This window comes from Phyllostomus discolor, chromosome 14, assembly GCF_004126475.2.
Source record: "Phyllostomus discolor isolate MPI-MPIP mPhyDis1 chromosome 14, mPhyDis1.pri.v3, whole genome shotgun sequence".
Classification (NCBI taxonomy): Eukaryota; Metazoa; Chordata; class Mammalia; order Chiroptera; family Phyllostomidae; genus Phyllostomus; species Phyllostomus discolor.
Window position 1 is genome coordinate 9,533,747 of NC_040916.2, and position 16,678 is coordinate 9,550,424.

At 47.9% G+C, this 16,678-nt stretch overlaps 1 protein-coding gene across 1 annotated transcript in view; it reads left to right on the forward strand.

Moving 5' to 3' along the window:
* Positions 1–1,442: 1,442 nt before the first annotated feature.
* The window catches only part of HHAT (hedgehog acyltransferase), a 223,980-nt gene continuing 208,744 nt past the window's right edge, over positions 1,443–16,678 (forward strand). The window contains 3 exon segments of the mRNA XM_028530785.2: positions 1,443–1,521; positions 1,524–1,571; positions 12,456–12,526. Of these exon segments, the coding sequence (XP_028386586.1) occupies positions 1,482–1,521; positions 1,524–1,571; positions 12,456–12,526 (159 nt within the window). The 5' untranslated portion in view covers positions 1,443–1,481.

Sequence of the window (16,678 nt, forward strand, 5' to 3'; positions counted from 1 at the left end):
GTTTGTGTGCGGCAGACTCTGGCCAGGCTCTGAGAGAGAGCATCTCCTGGAAGGCCCTGGCCCAGGGCACGGGTGGGGGCCCGGTGGGCCCAGACCCGGAGCTGACTCTGGCTCAGCGGCTTCTGACTGTGTGGTCTCGCCTGTTTCACATTCGCCGTCTGCGCGATTCCTGTCTCCCTCGCCCGTCACATACTGCACTAGGGGGTTGTGAAAATAACGATAATGTGTTGAGTTCTGGTTTGGCATCACTGCGCACATAGTAGAAGTGCTCGCTCAGGGCTTCAGATTTGCTCCTTGAGTTAACTTGGGTCGTCCACATGAGACTGTGGGGGAGGCTTGAGGGAAGAGTGCGAGGGCCTGTGAAAGGCCGGCTCTGTGTTGCTGGGGGACTGACCGTTGAATTGGCAGAATTTTAGAACCTAATTGACCTATCACCGGCCCTCTTACCTTGAAGGTACCATGGCCGCCGGGGCAACAGAGAGGCTCTAGAACAGCATTTGCTCTGTCACATGATGGCCGTCAGTTTAAGTGATCTGGGGGGTTCTGGAGGTGGGGTGGTGCTTGGGATTCAGGGACTGAGGCGTCCACCTACGTTGTTTCCACGTTGCCTTTTCCAACTCGGAGTCGCAGTGGCTGTTGCTCAGTCCCACCCGTCAGCGGAAGGAGATGACGTGCACATCCTCATATGCTGGAACGGTTCAAATGTGCACGACACTGGGTGCAGTACGGAGTTGAGGCTCAGCATCTTGGTGGCTGGATAAAAACTCAGTTACTTTGTAAGAAGGTAGGGTGACTGTCGCAGGGCAGGCGAGGCTAGCGGTGTTTGCCGCCGCGCCTGGTTGTGTCGTGAGCTTCCTGGTGGTGCCCACGCACGGAGGACACAGTGGTTTCATTAATGGCCGTGTCGTGAACGACTGTGAGGTGACCTTTGACAGGGAACAAGGAGGTTAATGCTCATGACTTACAAGAGGTTGGAGATGAGTTTCCTTTCTTTTGTTCAGGCTTTTGAGGCCATTTTTATTCATGGAGCTACCTGTAGTCTCTCTCTGCTACATCCACACCCTGTGCTAGGTGCTGGGGACCCAGACCATGGTCCCTGCCCCCTGAAGGCCCACTGCTGGGGGCAGACAGGTGTGTCGGACAGTGAGGACAGAGCTGTCTGGTGCACAGTGTGATGCGGGGAGGATGGGCTGTGAGGAGCTCAGAGGGAGAGATCTGTGGCACCGGAGCATCAGTTGTGTGTGTGTGTGCACGTGTGTGCGTGTGTGTAAGGTAACTGGCAGGAGGAGGTCTCACCGGGGTTGTGTCTGTGTCATCGAACAACGCGAGGTCCCCTGATGGACGAGCCTGAGAGCGAGGGAACTGACTGGTGACTGTGTGCTGTTCTCCAGTGTCATGTCCATGGCCTAATGTTTTTACTTCTCTTTCTCTGTCCAAGACTCTCACCCTGGGCATCGGGACCGCTGTGTCACGAGAGAGCAATGCTGCCTCGGTGGGAACTGTCTTTCTACGTGCTCGCGTCACAGGCTTCCACTTCTATTCTTTCTACGAAGTTTACAAAGCCTCCAGAGGTAAGGAGCGGTGGCTGGGGGGTGAGGTGGCAGTATGTTTAGTTTTACAAGAAACTGCTAAACTACCTTCCGAAGTGGCTCTATCATCCACATCGTTTTGCTTTCCCGGCAGCAACGAATGAGTTCCTGTTGCTCCACGTCCTCGGCAGCATTGGTGTCGTCAGTGCTCTGGATTTCGGCCGCTCTCCTGGGCGTGCCGTGGTAGCCTGTCGTTCTAAGTGGCGTTTCCCTGATGACATACGATGTGGAACAGCTTTTCACGGGCTTACTTTCCATCTGTGTATCTTCTTGGACGAGGTGTTTGTTCAGGTTTCTGGCCATTTTGTAATCAGGTTGTTCGTTTCGTTATGCTGGAGTTTTAATGGATTTTTGCATATTTTGGACAATAGTCCTTTGTCAGATGTGTCTTCTGCAAACATCTTCTTCCAGACTGTGGCTTGTCTTCTCATTCTCTTGACAGTGCTGTTTACAAAGCAGAAATTTTAAATTTTAGTAAGTCCAAGTTATCAATTTTTTTTTTTTCACGGATTGAGCCTTTGGTGCTGCAGCCACGTTTACCTGGAGTTCCTCCTATGTTGTCTTCTGGGAGGTGCGCGTGTTGCATTTTATATTTAGGTCTATGATATCCATTTGAGTTGATTTTGTGAAGGTTATAAAGTTTGTGTCTGGATTCATTTTTTGGCCTGTGGATGTCCAGTTGTTCCAGCACCATTTGTTGAAAAGACTGTTGAACTCTATTGTATTGCCTTCACTCCTTTGTCAAAGATTAGTTGAATGCATTTATGTGGGTCTATTTCTGGGACCTCTGCCATGTCCTGTGGATCTGTTTTTCATTTTTTTTCACCAATACCACACTCTCTGGAGTACTGAGGCTTTATATGAAGTCTCCAAGTTGGGTGGGGTTAGTCTGCTGGCTTTGTTTTTCCCCTTCAGCGTTGCATTGGCTATTCTGGATGTTTTGCCTCTTCGTATAAACTTTAACATCTGTTGATATCCACAAGATACCTCGCTGAGATTTCGATTAGGATTGCACTGAATCTGTAGGTCAGTGAATCTATAGGGAGAACTGACATCTTAACGATAGTTCTTTGATTTCTTTCCTCAGAGTTTTCTAGTTCTTCTCACCTGAAACTTGTACGTATTACTTAGATTTATCTCTAAGTATTTCATTTGGGGGCTGCTAATGTAAATGTTACTGTTTTGAATTTCAAAGTCCACTTGACCATTGCTGAGACATAGGAAAGCAATTGATTCATACAATCTTGCTCTAATTTCTTATTAATTGGAGTTTTTTTTTTTCTCAGTTCTTTGGACTTTCTTCATAGATAACCATGTTATCTGCATACAAAGACAGTTTTATTTCTTCCCTTTCCATTCTGTGCACACTTCATCATTTTCTTGTCTCGTTGCATTAGCTAGGACTTGCAGCATGAGATTGAAAAGGAGTGGTGAGGGGGCATCCTTTCCTTTTTCCCAACCTTTGGGAGAAGTCGTCTAGGTTCTCATTATGAGGTATAAGGTTAGCTGTAGGTTTTCACGGATGTTCTTTATCCAGTTGAGGAAGTTCCCTCTATTTCTAATTTGCTGAGATTTTTAATCATAAATGAGTGTTTGATTTTGTCAACTGGTTCTTATGCATCTATTGATATGATCATATGATTTTTTCTTTCTTAGCCTCTTGATGTGATGGATTTCACTAATTGATTTTTGTGTTTGGTGAGACTTTGTTTTTAATGAACCTGGACTTGACTCAGCAGGGCAGTTCTTCTGCTTCTGTGTTGTTACTTGGGGCTGCCACCATCTGGGGCTCTCCTGGGCTGAAATGTCCACCATGGCTCACACGCACAGCTGGCCGTCAGCCGAGAGTTCAGCTGGGGGCTGTCAGCTGGCGTGCCGTGGTTCTCTCCAAGCAACTCTCCACATGGCTTACATTTCTCATAGCAGAACAGAGGGGGTGTTGCAAGCACACAAAAGCAGAAGCTTCAGGTCTCTTACAGCCCAGCCTGGGAAGTAGTATGGGTCACTTCTGCCTCATGTATTGGTTAAAGCAAACCACAGGGCCAGTCCAGACTCAAGGGGAGGAAAGACCACACCTCTTTACGGCTGGAGTAAAACGGACGTCCGGGGGAGAAGACACTGTGGGTGGCCTTCGCTGGAGTCTCACTGCCACCATGGGTGTTACACTTTACCTCAGTGAGACTGAAAAATGTAAGTTGTTCAAGGTTACACATCTAATAAGTAATGGGACTGGGTTTAAACTCTAGATTCAATATTTTGTTCTCTTCTGCCACCTGCTATGTATAGATCATTGAATTTCCTAAAGCACCTTGCTGTAGGTGCTTTAGGAAGGTGAAGCCCTTTTGTCTATTTTACTATTGAATTATAAACCTTCAAATGTTATCCCGTAGGAAAAAACTTCTTTCTGTGTCATGGTAGCTAGGGGAACGGGGGCAGGAGGGGATACTTTGGTGGGTAGGACAAAACCCTTCCACACCTCCGCCGATTCAGAGGCCGTCATGCTGTTTGGCTTATTACTGACTGCTGCCTAGCCTCCAGCTCCTGTGTCTTTTATGCTTTTCCTTTCAATGTCAGTGCCAACGTGTCTGGCCACTCCCGAGACCTGTCTTCTTTCTAATGCCTTTGCCAGTTCAGCTCGTGGGAGCCTGTCATCCTGCCTGCCGCCAAAGTGTGTGCTTAGCTGGCCCAGTGTTGAGTTTTGGCCGCATCTCTTACTTCCTAATTCAGGACAGAGTGCTCCTTTCCCATGTTATGGAGGTAGGTCACTGGGAAAACTCTCTTTTGTGAACTTTTTTGGGGGCATTTGTATCTGGAGCAAATGTAGGTCCTGGAACACACTAGAAGCTCACAACGTATTTGTCCAGTGAAATGCTGCCAGTGGGCGTCTGCGTGGCTGTGTTCTCTGGGCGTGGAGCTTGTTACTGCCCTGTCCCATCAGCAGTGGCGGGGTCGTCAGGCCCTTGGGGGCAGCAGAGTGAATTTAACAGCCCTAGGCCATGGAATCTCTCGTAAGTCCCCAGCAGGGACTGAACAGAACACCCCTTGTTCCTCCCAGCTCTACCAAGCGCTGAGCATCTCAAAGGCATGTGGAAATGCTCGGGGGTCGGTCGGTGCTTGCTGCTGCTGGTGACCTCCCCTCACGTGCTCTGTGTGCAGTACTCTGGACTGCAGTACTCCAGTCCAGACCTACGGCTTTCAGTTCGTGCTTCCGGTTTGGCAGAGGTGGAAGCACTCCTTTCTCCCAGCTCACACTTAACACAAGGAGTGGCTGTGCGTAGGGAGCAACCTCTGCCTAGAAGAGGGCTGGGTGCTTTTGTGTTTCCATCAGTTTCCTGCGGCTTTCTTCAGTGCAGACTGGCTGGAAAAGCCCTGCGAGGGGAAGTCTTTCAACTACTGTTTCAATTTACTACCCAACAGTTTATATAGAAATTTTCTATTTTTTCTGGTAGCTGTTTTGACATTTTTTAGTGTTCAAGGATCTATGCATTTTATGTAGGTTTTCAGTTCCATTAGTTATATTGTGGTTCATAACACTCTTATTTTAATTGTTATTTCTGTAATTGACTTTTCTTTCTTATTGTAAAATTGTTTTTGTTTACTTCCATTTTCTCCTTCATCCCCTTCCTCCCTTGGTCATCTCTCCCTCCTGTTCTTCTTTCGTTGGTCAGGTGCGCCGGAGATCTTACTCATCTTTTGGCTTTGTTAAATTTCTCAGTGTTTTCTTTTTATTCTCTAACTCATTGATTTCTGCCTTATCTTGTTAATTCCTTCCTTATCCTTTCTTTGGGCTTGCTGTTCCTTTTTATTCCAACTTCTTGAGTTGAATGTTTAGCTCATTTATTTTGTAAGGAATCTGCCTGTATTGTCGTCCTGTTGAGGTCTCAGGAAGTCGAGCTTCTCTCCTGTAAGCGTCTCATGTGTATCTGGTATTTAACTCGAGGTGAAGAGTCATATTATTTTTCCCCAAAGATATCCAAACACCATTTATTAAATCTTTCTTTCTATATTGAGTTATGATGCAATCTTGATGGTGTATTAAATTATTTTTTAAAGATTTTATTTATTTATTTATGGACAGAGGGGAAGTGAGGGGAACATCAATGTGGTTGCCTCTCATGCGCCCCCTACTGGGGACCTGGCCTGCAACCCAGGCATGTGCTCTGACTGGGAATCCAACTGGCAGCCCTTTGGTTCACAGGCCAGCACTCAGTCCACTGAGCCACACCAGCCAGGGCATGTGCTAAATTCTTATATGTACTCCAGTATGTTTGTGGAGATGTCTTTTTTGTTTGCTTGTTTCTTTGATGTCTCAACCAGTTCTCTCATCAGTACTAAACTACTTGAATTATTTTTGCTTTATTAAATGTTCAGTATCTGGCAAAGTAAGTTACCACCCATTATTCTTTATTTTCACACTTTTCTTATCCATTCTTATTGGTTTACTCTTCCAGATGCATATTTGAAATTCCAAAAAGAAAACTTATTAGTGCTGTTATTAGAATTACAACAAACCTAGAAATCAATTTGAAAATAATTGACATTCTTATAATATTGTATTTTCCATTCAGGAATATGGTATTTTTTCTTTATTTATACAAGGTTTTCTGTTACTTCTCTTAATGAAGGTTCATGGTCTTCTTCATAATAATTCCTGCTAAAATTTCTAGTAAGATGATTCTTAAGTCTTTTTTCTCCCTTTTTAATTGGGATATTTCCAATTATATTTTCTATAATTTCTAGCTGATTATTTCTTATCTATAGTAAAGATATATATTTTGGTTTATTTATTTTATGTTCTAACAACTTATTAAATTACGTTAATGTTCTACTGATTTGTCATTTGACTCTCCTGGTTTTTGTATTTAGATAACATCATGCACAAGGCCATAGTGATTTTACTTCATCTATTGTTGCTTTGCTAGAACTTCTAGAACAATATAATTGGGAAAGAATGCTATCCTTATTTTAATTCTAACTTGAATGAAAATTCCTGTATTTTTAAAAAAGATTTTATTTATTTATTTTTTTTAGAGGTGGGAAGGGAGGGAGTAAGAGAGGGAGAAAAACATTGATCTGTTGCCTCTCTCATGCCCTCAACTGGGGACCCAGCCTGCAACCCGGCTTGTGCCCTGACTGGGAATTGAACCGGCAACCTTTCGGTGTGCTGGTTGGCACTCATTCCACTGAGCCACACCAGACACGGCAGGATTGTTGTGTCATTTTTAACGTGAGTGAAAAGTTGAATAAACTTTGCTTTTAAAAATATCATGTTAGGAAATCTTTCTAGCTCCACTTTCATAAATTTCTAAAATCTGCAATAAATGTTAAATTTTACCTATTTTTAGAGTATCTATTTATATGATTACATAGATTTCCAATATAGTTTATATGGATTCCCACAACAAACCCCTGTGACCATGGCATTTTTAAATATACTGCTTGTTTCCAAGTTTAACAAATAATAATTATAAATAAGTGATAATGGTTGCCCTGTCGTTTTTTTTTGTTTCATCCTCAGATTTAATATTAGCATTCTGTTAACTTTATAATGAATTAGGAAGCTTTTCATTTTTTCCTTTATTTTATGGAACTGTTTAAGTAATATATGTGCTGTCTGCATCAAATTTGATATCATTCACTTGTAAGTTTCTCCAGATATGGAGTTTCTTTGGAAGTAGGCTCACTGAAAATATGTAGTATCTTTCAGAGTAATTGACATACCGTATTTCTCAGAGTATAGATGCCCCGCCCCTAATTTGGGAGTAATAATGGTTGTTAATGCTGCTGTTGAGTTCTCTTTACATTTACATTGGTGAAATGTTATGTTATTTATGTTATTAAACATTTTACCACATTTTTTGCTTCAAACTTTTTTTAGTATTTTCCTTCTCTAAAACCTAGGTGCGTCTTATGGTCCGAAAAATACGGTGCTAGGTTTCTTCTTAAGTCAGTTTGAGTAATTTATACTTTTCCATTTCATTGAAGCATAAGTGTATTAGCATACAATTGTATGTTATATTATTAAAATGTTTTGAATCCCACATGTGTCTCATTTCTCTTGTTTTAGAATATTTACCAAAATTTGTCTAGGTTGTAGGTTGATTCTCTTTTTCACAGAACAAACCCCTGGATCCATTCATGAATTCTGCTACTCTGCGGTTTTCCGGGAAGGCTGCTCCCTGGGGGCGGAGCTCTTCTCGGTCCGTGGCTTCCGGAGCCCAGACTCACCTTCCGTGCAGTCACGTTGTCCTGAGAAGCCGGGTCCTGGTGGCATTTCATGAGTGGGACGCCGCTTTCCATTAATTTGCGTTTCATTTCACAAGCACCTGATTTTCCTTTCTTTAATTTTTAGTGATCAATAGTTAATGTTTCTCTAAAGAAACTCTGTGACTCCTGGGAGCCCCGATATTTAAGCCCATATGGAACAAATTGTTTTGCCACCTCCAGTTTTTTTTTAATATGGCGAGTGTTCTGAGAGTGGGCTACAGCTCCCCTTGAGCATCTTCACCTTCTTTACCTTTTGTTTATGCCTATGCACACCTGTTCTTATCATTTATCCCAGCTCTCAGGTTATGAGAAAGGATGTAGCCACTCATTTATAGGTTAATTCTTTTATGTTGTTCATGCAAGACACTAACCTCTCATGGGGAGTGGACTTTGTTAACCAGGATGCAGTTTTTCCTATCTTTTTGTGATTAGAGGAATTTGGTTGCAAAGTGGCCAGTACCTCTGGGGAGCCTAGTTCAGGGTGGGGAAACAAAGGCTTCTTACTTACTTGTTTGTCCCTGAGTAGGTGACCTTGACCTGGGAACCGGGAGAGTTGGCTTACCTTGGCTTGGGCCACCCTGGGCCCTTCAGTTTACCCGTCTTTTGTGGAAGGACCCAAGTGCGTCATCCCAGTAGGAGCCCAGGACTGGACAGACTCCAGGACTGGACAGACTGTGCGAGGGCCCGCGTTAGTAGTGGGTGTTGTGGCTCCGCTGTGGCCCTGAGTGCCCTGGCCCTTGGTGTTGCATTTGCCCTTTGTTTCCCTGTTGCCGTGGTAGGGTCAGAGGAAACGGTAGCGTTATTTACAGTCGCCTTCCCACTGGGGTTCCAAGGCTCCCAGCCCACCCCTTCCTCCAGGCTCGTACTCGCATTGTCCTCCTGTGTCGACATGGTCCTCAAGGGAGGGGAGTGTCGGCTTCCAGGGAGTCTGCTTGTTAATGCTTTTAATAAACCGCCCACAATGACCTGGGCCAGGGCCAGGGCCTGGGGCAGTGGGGCATTCAAAGGCAACCCTGGGGTTTCGACTCCACAGCCCCTCACTCCCTGCTCGCCCAGCCAGTGGTCCACATTGGATCACGTACAAAGTACGTGCCCAGAGCCTATGGCTACTTCTTGCTGGACCCATCTCAAGTCTGGGGGTCTTCTGCCTCTCCCAGGAGCCCTCAGGACTCCCATGCCAACAACATGCCCTGGTGGTCTGCCATGGACAGACCCAAAATTCCTTCCTGGAGACTAGCAGAGGAGTGGCCCTAATAGGGGAGGTTTGAGGACCATATATGCTCTTCATTGCCTTGAATCCTATTTACCTACGTGGGTTTCCTTTTACTTGGGGGATTCGAAATCACCCTTTTTCGTTCTCTGAGTGGCAGTCGGGAGAAGGAGAGAGAGGAGGAGAGAAGGAGAGCCCCCACACCTCACAAATGTTGTGGAAGAACCAGCGCCTATCCTCCCTTTTCCACATGATGTTTTATAGGAATATTTGAGAGTTGCTCACAATTAAGTCATCTCGTCTTTGGAAGCCCATCTTTCTGCTCCCTTTCTTTATTCTCATCCTGCCATGGTCTTCTATACCCACAGGCTCCCTAGAAAATAAAGAACCAGTAGGAGCTGATTAGAATTGTTCAGATGCATAGAAGCGGCAGGACGTGTGAAGGCCATGATTGGGTCGCTGCTCCCTGGGAGGGGCTGGTATCACCGGAGGGCACGCGAGTGTGTAGCTGGTCCTCTTGCTGATTACTGCCCTCTGATTATCCCTCCTCCCCCCACGACTGAGTTCCTATCACAGTGTTGAGGTGTGAAAGGGTTAGGTTAGTTAGAGCTCTTCAGTAAATGGTTTACCACCAGAGCCCACTGGCAGTGATTAAATGCAAATTCTCTTACCCAGTAGGTAGAATGGGGTTTTGATGTATCCTTTATTGGGTGGTGGGTGGAGAGAGGAGAATCAACAGCTGATTCAGTAATGAGGGCTCATCAGCGGAAATTGTTTCGTTTCTGTGCTCCCAGGCACTTTTGTGCAGCGAGGAATCTCGGGCTGTGTGGTGGGGAGACACGTTCTCCGTTCTCCGGCAGAGGAGGCTGCTCTTCCCCCTGCAGCACCCTCCGGCTCGGGTGCGTCTGTGAGTCACGAGCACTAGTCCTGCCCAGAGGCGGAGAACGGGGATCCCCACCTGGAACGTGGGGATCAGAGAAGGCGGTGGCCCTTGGGGAGGAGCCCCTGCCCCGGGTCTGGCTTCCACGCTCCTGTGCCCACCAAATTCTGTAGCGACGCGTTCTCAGCCAGCTACAGCAGTCTGAAGACACTGATTTCCAGAAGGGTCATGAATGGGTTTGAGCTGTAACTTAACATAAATGTTATATGGCATTTGTTTGTGTTAAGAAATCAGACAAAGGTGATTTGTAAATGTTCTCTAAACACGTGAGGGGGAATTTTGGTCTAGCAGGGATGCCCAGACTTTTGGCGTCTCTGGGAGATGCTACACTGGGAGAAAAGAGTCGTCTTGGGCCACACCTAAAAACCAACACATGATGAAAACTGATAAGAAAAACAAAACAAAACAAAACAAAACAAACAAAACAAAATAGGTTTTAAGTAAGTTACGATTTTGTGTCAGGCTGCGCGCACAGCTGCCCTGGGCCGCGGCTGGTAGAGCTGTGCGGTCCGTCGCTGTGGCCGTCAGACACGTGGCTGATGAGCCCTGGAAAGGGCGGGCTGCTTCAGGGTGAGTGTCCTGTCGGGACACGTGCACCTTGCACCCTGAAGAATTAGTTAGTAAGAAAAAGGCATGTAAAGTAACTCATTCATAATTGTTTAATGTGGATTTCATGTTGAAATAATGTTTGGGGTATGTTTAGATAAAGGAAATATACTAACACTTATTTCACGTTTTAAAACCCTTTTAAAGACGTGGCTACTAGAAACTTTAAATCATGAATGCGTAGCGTGTGAGACAGGATTTCGGTTGGACAGGATGTCGTCATACTTTTCCATCTGCGTAGGACTCCTTTTCTCCACTAGAGGGAGATGTGCCTCCAGCTTCAGGACGCTGGCACTTAGCATGTGAACTTCACTGCTTCTGAATGTAGTCTTTTTCAAAAGAAAAAAGAACTCAAGTTTCTGCCTTGTTTCAAGTCTGCACAATTCTGATGCCTCTGGAGCTTGCTCTGCGTATGAAAGTGAAGCTAAAACCAAAGAGGCAAGAAGCAGGGAGGGTTTTCCACCCAATTTGTGTTTGATGGATTAGGAAGTTCCTGTTTACTTCTGTGCTGGGATTGCAGTAGCTTGCTGTTTGCAGGCTGTTCCCTTGGACTTGAGTCTGTGCACAACGCAGCATGCATGCATGTGCATGTGTGCACATACAGCATGAGTGCACACATACACACAGTGTGGTGTGCATGCGACTGTAACAGAAGGGACTGGGCCCCGCTGCAACCACACACCTCCAGCACCTGCCGCCCACGTGGAATGCCACGGAGAGTGTGGCCACGCCGGGCCCTGCAGTGCCCTGGCCCAGGGCTTGGTAGCCTCCCTGAGGCAGTGTTGCCTTGGGGTGAGGTGGGGCTCGTGTTTGTATCTAGTGTGTGTGAATCTGCCCCTTGGTCCTACAGTAGATCCGCATCGTTTCATGACTAAGTTTAGTAACACACTCTCTTCTGGTTTTCCTACCTGTGATCTTTCTGGGTAGCTCCTTTTCGATTCTCTGTGGTTTTCGTACTTCTGTTGGTCCAATAAGCAGTGGGTTTTCCCTGTTCTTGTCTCTGCACTCTGTGCCTTTTTTGGGTGGCGTCAGCCATTCTGGAGGCTTTCCTTGTTACCCCCGACCCTGAGGACCCCTGAGTCTTTATCTTCAACTTCGGGCACCCTTGAGCACCGCGGCACCCACCCAGCTTCCGACCGCATGTCACACGGATGCCCCAAACTCAGCCTCCGTAGCTCCTGACTTCCTGTATCATGGCACTCATCAGCACTATTGTCATTTTTCGCTATTCGTTCATCTCTCTTACCTAGTCCACAGTAAGCCCCAGGGGGGCAAAGGGCATGCCAGTCTTGATCTGTTTCATTCCTAGGACCTCACACTAGGCCTGGTTATTGTACACCCTCAAGAAGTATTTGAATGAAGGTTTAGGATACCGTTTTGTTTTAAACCAATTGTGTTGTTTGCTTATAAACATACTTGTTACTATTATGATTCCACTTTATAATCTCGTTAGCAGTGTATCATATCATGAGGCTTTGTAATCACCACCACTGTGTGGAATGGTCCGTTTGAAGAAATTTTATCCGCCTGCACAAGAGGGCATTTGTGCTGGCCCCTCCTTTGGGCCCCTGGGCTGGAAGCTTTCTCACTTGACACCTCTCCCTTGTGAGCCTGACTACAAGTGGGAGGGGACATTTCCAGCTGCCCCACCACCTACGTCCAGGAACTTCGCTCACAGAACCTGGAGAGGAAGAGCCAGGACCGGGACACGTTTCTCCATGCCTGCAGCCCAGTCCACAGCGGCTTTTCCAGGACACATTCCAGTTTTCTTTCAGTGCCTCTGTGATTAAGCCAACCAGTTTTATTTGGATTTGTGACTAACAGACTCTGTTTTTCTTGTCAGAACACGAAGAGCAATTGGACCAAGAATTTGACCTGGTGATTGGCACTTTGTTTGGAGGATTAATTAAAGAAGTACGAAGTGGATAAGTGATGAACCTTCTCAATTTCAGACTGGTTTCAGTCTGTTGCGTCACTTTTGTATTGGCGTGGACCCAGGTGTGGTATTCCTCGGCTACTGGGAGCTAAGGCTCTCTCCTGCTGTGGAAGGGGTGGGGGTGCCGTGCCGATGACGCCTCCCCCCTGGTCTTTCTCTTCCTTCCCCTGTTCTCTCCCCAAGACACCGGAAACCTGATTATGTAACCTTGCCAGTTGATACAAAATTCACTCTCTCTTAAAGCTCAGGAACTTTCTTCCTGACCTAGTACGTTTATTAGAGTTAAATGTGGCCCTGGACGTCCCTACACCAACTGTTGCCAACTATAGGAGGTTCTCCCTTCCTGCCTCCTAGTGTCCACAGAGCTGCACAGCATGCTGGGAACCCCCTTTCCTCTCCTCCCTGGTGCTTCAGTGGCTGTGGGCCGGCTCATTTATCTCCGGCTGCAGCTCTCTCTTCTGTCATATACCCTGTGCCCTTCTAGAGGTGACAGCACTGCTGTTTGTTAGTGCATGTCCTTGGTAGGTACCAGGCCCTTCCCTTCAGATTCGAGATGCCCGACTCCTCCTTCCCCCAGCAGAGCCCCGCTGGAGTTGGGGTTCTTCTCGTTCTCCCCCTTTCAGTTTCCCAGGACCCCACGGTGGTAACGCCCGGATCACAGGGGTCCAGGCCCGGCCTGTGGCAAGGCTAAGTGGCAGCTGTGTGTTTGTTTTTCTAAGCATTTTGGTATCTTTTTAAAAATGGCAGTAGAACATTGCCTTTTATTGCTTTCCGTCTAAGGGTTATGGTATGCTGGATGTGTTGTAAGTTCAACCACCTTCTCTGGGCTTGCTGGGTCATAGAATGATGCTTGCATTACGAGTTCCGAACACCCGGGTTACAAATGAATGTTTGGAAGACACTTCATTTGCCAACTGGACACTGCCTGTGCTAATATTTTTCTGCTTTGAAAATTGCAGATCTTGCTTAGAACTGTAAAAGATTTACTTCAATTTCTAGTTCAACTTTCTAGGGCAACCTGGCCCTCCTCCCCGACCCTGGCCCTGTCACCGTGATACAGTACGGAGTCCCTGTATTAGCCGGGAGACCCGTGCTTGCCTGGGATGGGGGGGCGTCCTGGCTTTCGTTCCTCTCCCCGCCGGGTAGCGCCATGGAACTCTGGGTAGAAATTGAATTGTCATTCACTAAATAATGTGTAAGTGTTTCTTATTTGAATAAGCCCGTTTTCAGGATTACTCGTGGGACTTGTAAGGTGGGTAGCAGTGTGCCCACTTGAGGGATGAGGAAATCTGGGAAGCTTTATGTCCCGGTTGGAAGCTGAGATGTCTTGGAGGTAGCCCTTGTGAGTGCCTGGGATCTACTTTTTAGAAACAGACCACCACTGGATCTCTTACAACAGAAAAAAATTGTGACTATTTATTTTCTTTTAGAGTCGCAATTCAGGCCTTCCGGAGAATACTGAATAGTTGGCCGGAGGCACAAACACACTGAGCCTTTAGCTGCGGAGAAGCAGTTGCGCAGCAGTATGAGAAGGTGCACAGGGGTCAGGCCCCAACACGTTTTGGACCTACCGCAGATTTCATTGTCAAGGACAGCTCAGCCCTGCTGCGTTTGCTGCTTCTAGACAAAGGGGACTTTGTCTCCACTGACTTCCCAGCTCCTGTCACTCATCAGGTCCAGCTGCTTGACACCCTGCCAAGGGCCTAAAGTCCTGGGGAGATGGCTTCTTCCAAGCGTTCTCCACAATAGCCCCCTCCCCCACCATAACAGAGCACAGGTGAGGTGGTGCCAGCGTTCAGGCCAACTCCCCTTTGGTCGAAAAGTGGGCCAAGCACACCCGCACATCCTTGGAGCGCCAAAGAATCAGTCTTTGGCCATCCTGAAAATCTGTGTGTCCATCCTTCTGTGTGCCTGTCTGTCTGTCCGTGTCTCTGGTGCTGCCGAGCACCTTTTGTTGTCCTCACCTTTCTGCTTGTCATTGCCTTGCACATGGGGTGGGGAGTCTGGGGTCCCAGAGTTTAGAGGGAGACCGGTGAGTCCTTGTGGGCGGGCCTTGTGCTGTGTCCCCGGGGAAGACCAGCGAAGTCTGCCGGAAGTCTGGTTTCCGCTGAAACAGAGGCCTGACAGGTCCTGGCATCCTCACTGAATACTTCCCTTCTCGGAGGTTAGGGGTGGTGGCAAGTAAACACTGCCACCAAATGGGTCCAAGTTTTAACCGAAAGAAGAAAAGCGCAATGAGTAGAAATGATGAAGTTTAGATAGAAGAAAGCTTTTATGTTCTCTGCACACCGTGTCCCCTGAACGTTGGGTGACAGCTGGGCTGCTAGACCTCGGGAGACCCGATAATTCTCCATCGTAGGGGGGCTGCTCCATGCATTTTAGGGACCCCACGGTCTCCCCGGACCCTAGCCAGTAGATGCCAGTAGCTCCTGCTGCCCCAAGTCATGGCGATCCCAACAGTCCCCAGGCCCGGCTGCAGGTTCCCTCAGGGCAGTCACCCTCTTTGACGACAGCTCATCTGCAATGATATTTAGGGGTGTTGTACCCCCCTTTTCACGCTGACTGCCATTTCTTACCTTCGCACATCTTGCTTCCCCCTCTGGGTGGTGCCTCGCCCTTTCGGGCGGGCCTTCCTCACTCTCCACAGCCACGCCCGGCTGTCCCCCCACTGCCTGGGCCTCCGGGTTGGGCTGAGTACTCAGAGTTCCTGCCTCTCCCTATTCCTTCCACAAACAGAGCTCTCAGTGAGCCTGCTTCTGTGCCCGCGTCCGTACTGAGTGCTGAGGCACAGTAGTGACCCAGGCAGACGAGTTTCCTGCCCTGGTGTCTGCTGGTGGGGACAGGCCACCCGTAGGAAGAGAAACACTCCTAACAGCCGCAGACTGAGCTAAATGATACGAAGGAAATGATCAGGGTGATGTGATAGTAATGCTTTGGATCGTACTTGTGCCCTCTGAGGGTAACTGTATTTGTACAGTTTTGTTATGTGTTACGCATCCTCCCCTGGATGCTGGCACCCACAGGGCAGGCTGGGATTTAATCACTCCTGTGTCTTCGGTGCCTGGAACAGCAAAGGTGGGTATTTCATTGAGTGTAGCTATAGGACAGAGAGACTGGTGCCAGCCAGGTGGCCACGCTGGAGTAAGACACATCCATCCTGAGGGCACCCCGATAGGCAGGTCGCTAACTGCTGAGTGGGCCAGTGTTTGTGACCAGAGCGGGCAGAGACCACCGTGGGCACAAGCAGTCGCCAGCTGCTTCTGGGGCGGAGGCCGAGCTTCCCCTGAGCTGCACAGCGCGGGTGGGGTTTGGCAGGGGCGTCCGCAGAGGAGATGCTCTTCCAGGGGGCTCAGTGATTGGCCCCCAATCCTCCAAGGGACAGGGGGACTCCAGGTGAGTCTTCCTTTGGGACAGTGAATGGGAGCTGGGCCTGATGACAGTCGTCCCAGCGATGACAGTGTTAGAGTTCGGAGGATGGTCGCCCAAACCGGGAATGCCTTGGGGCCTTGTCACATCTTCGGAGTAAAGCTGCTGACTGCGCTCACCGAGATGCCCGGTGTGCAGGGGGCTGCTGCTGTGGGTGCAGTCATCTATGTAGGGCGGCTGGGTCCCAGATGCTGTGGCATCTGCATCCTGTTTTGCAACGTCCACTCCTCCCAGCTCAGAAGCACCTCCCCCTGCAGGCCCCGTGGCAACCCTCCCCCCCCCTCCAGCAGGTGTGTGCCGGGAGCCTGCGTGGGGCCAGGGATGGGCTCAGCCCAGCGTTCCAGTTCTGGCTGCCCCCTGCCTCGGCGTTTGGTGGTCCTCACCTCTCTTTCCTTGCTAGTCTCCTCGAGACACCCCTTGTTCAGTGTCGTAGCCTTGTTTTCAGACAGCGTCCGAGTCAGACCGATACAAGTGAAACTCTGTCAGCTCGCGTTGTCGTGCAGTTTTTTCCCACGTATTTTCATTTCCGATCAAGCTGTTGGCCCCATGGGTAGAGAGCATAGGTTTGGAGTTGGATGGGTTGAAGTTCAAAATGCAGTTTGCTGCATTGGGAGAAATTATTTACTTTAGGTTTTTTTCTGAGCCATAGTTTTGTTTTCTGGTATATGGGACCTCGAGGTTGTGGGGAAAGCGATGATGGGGAT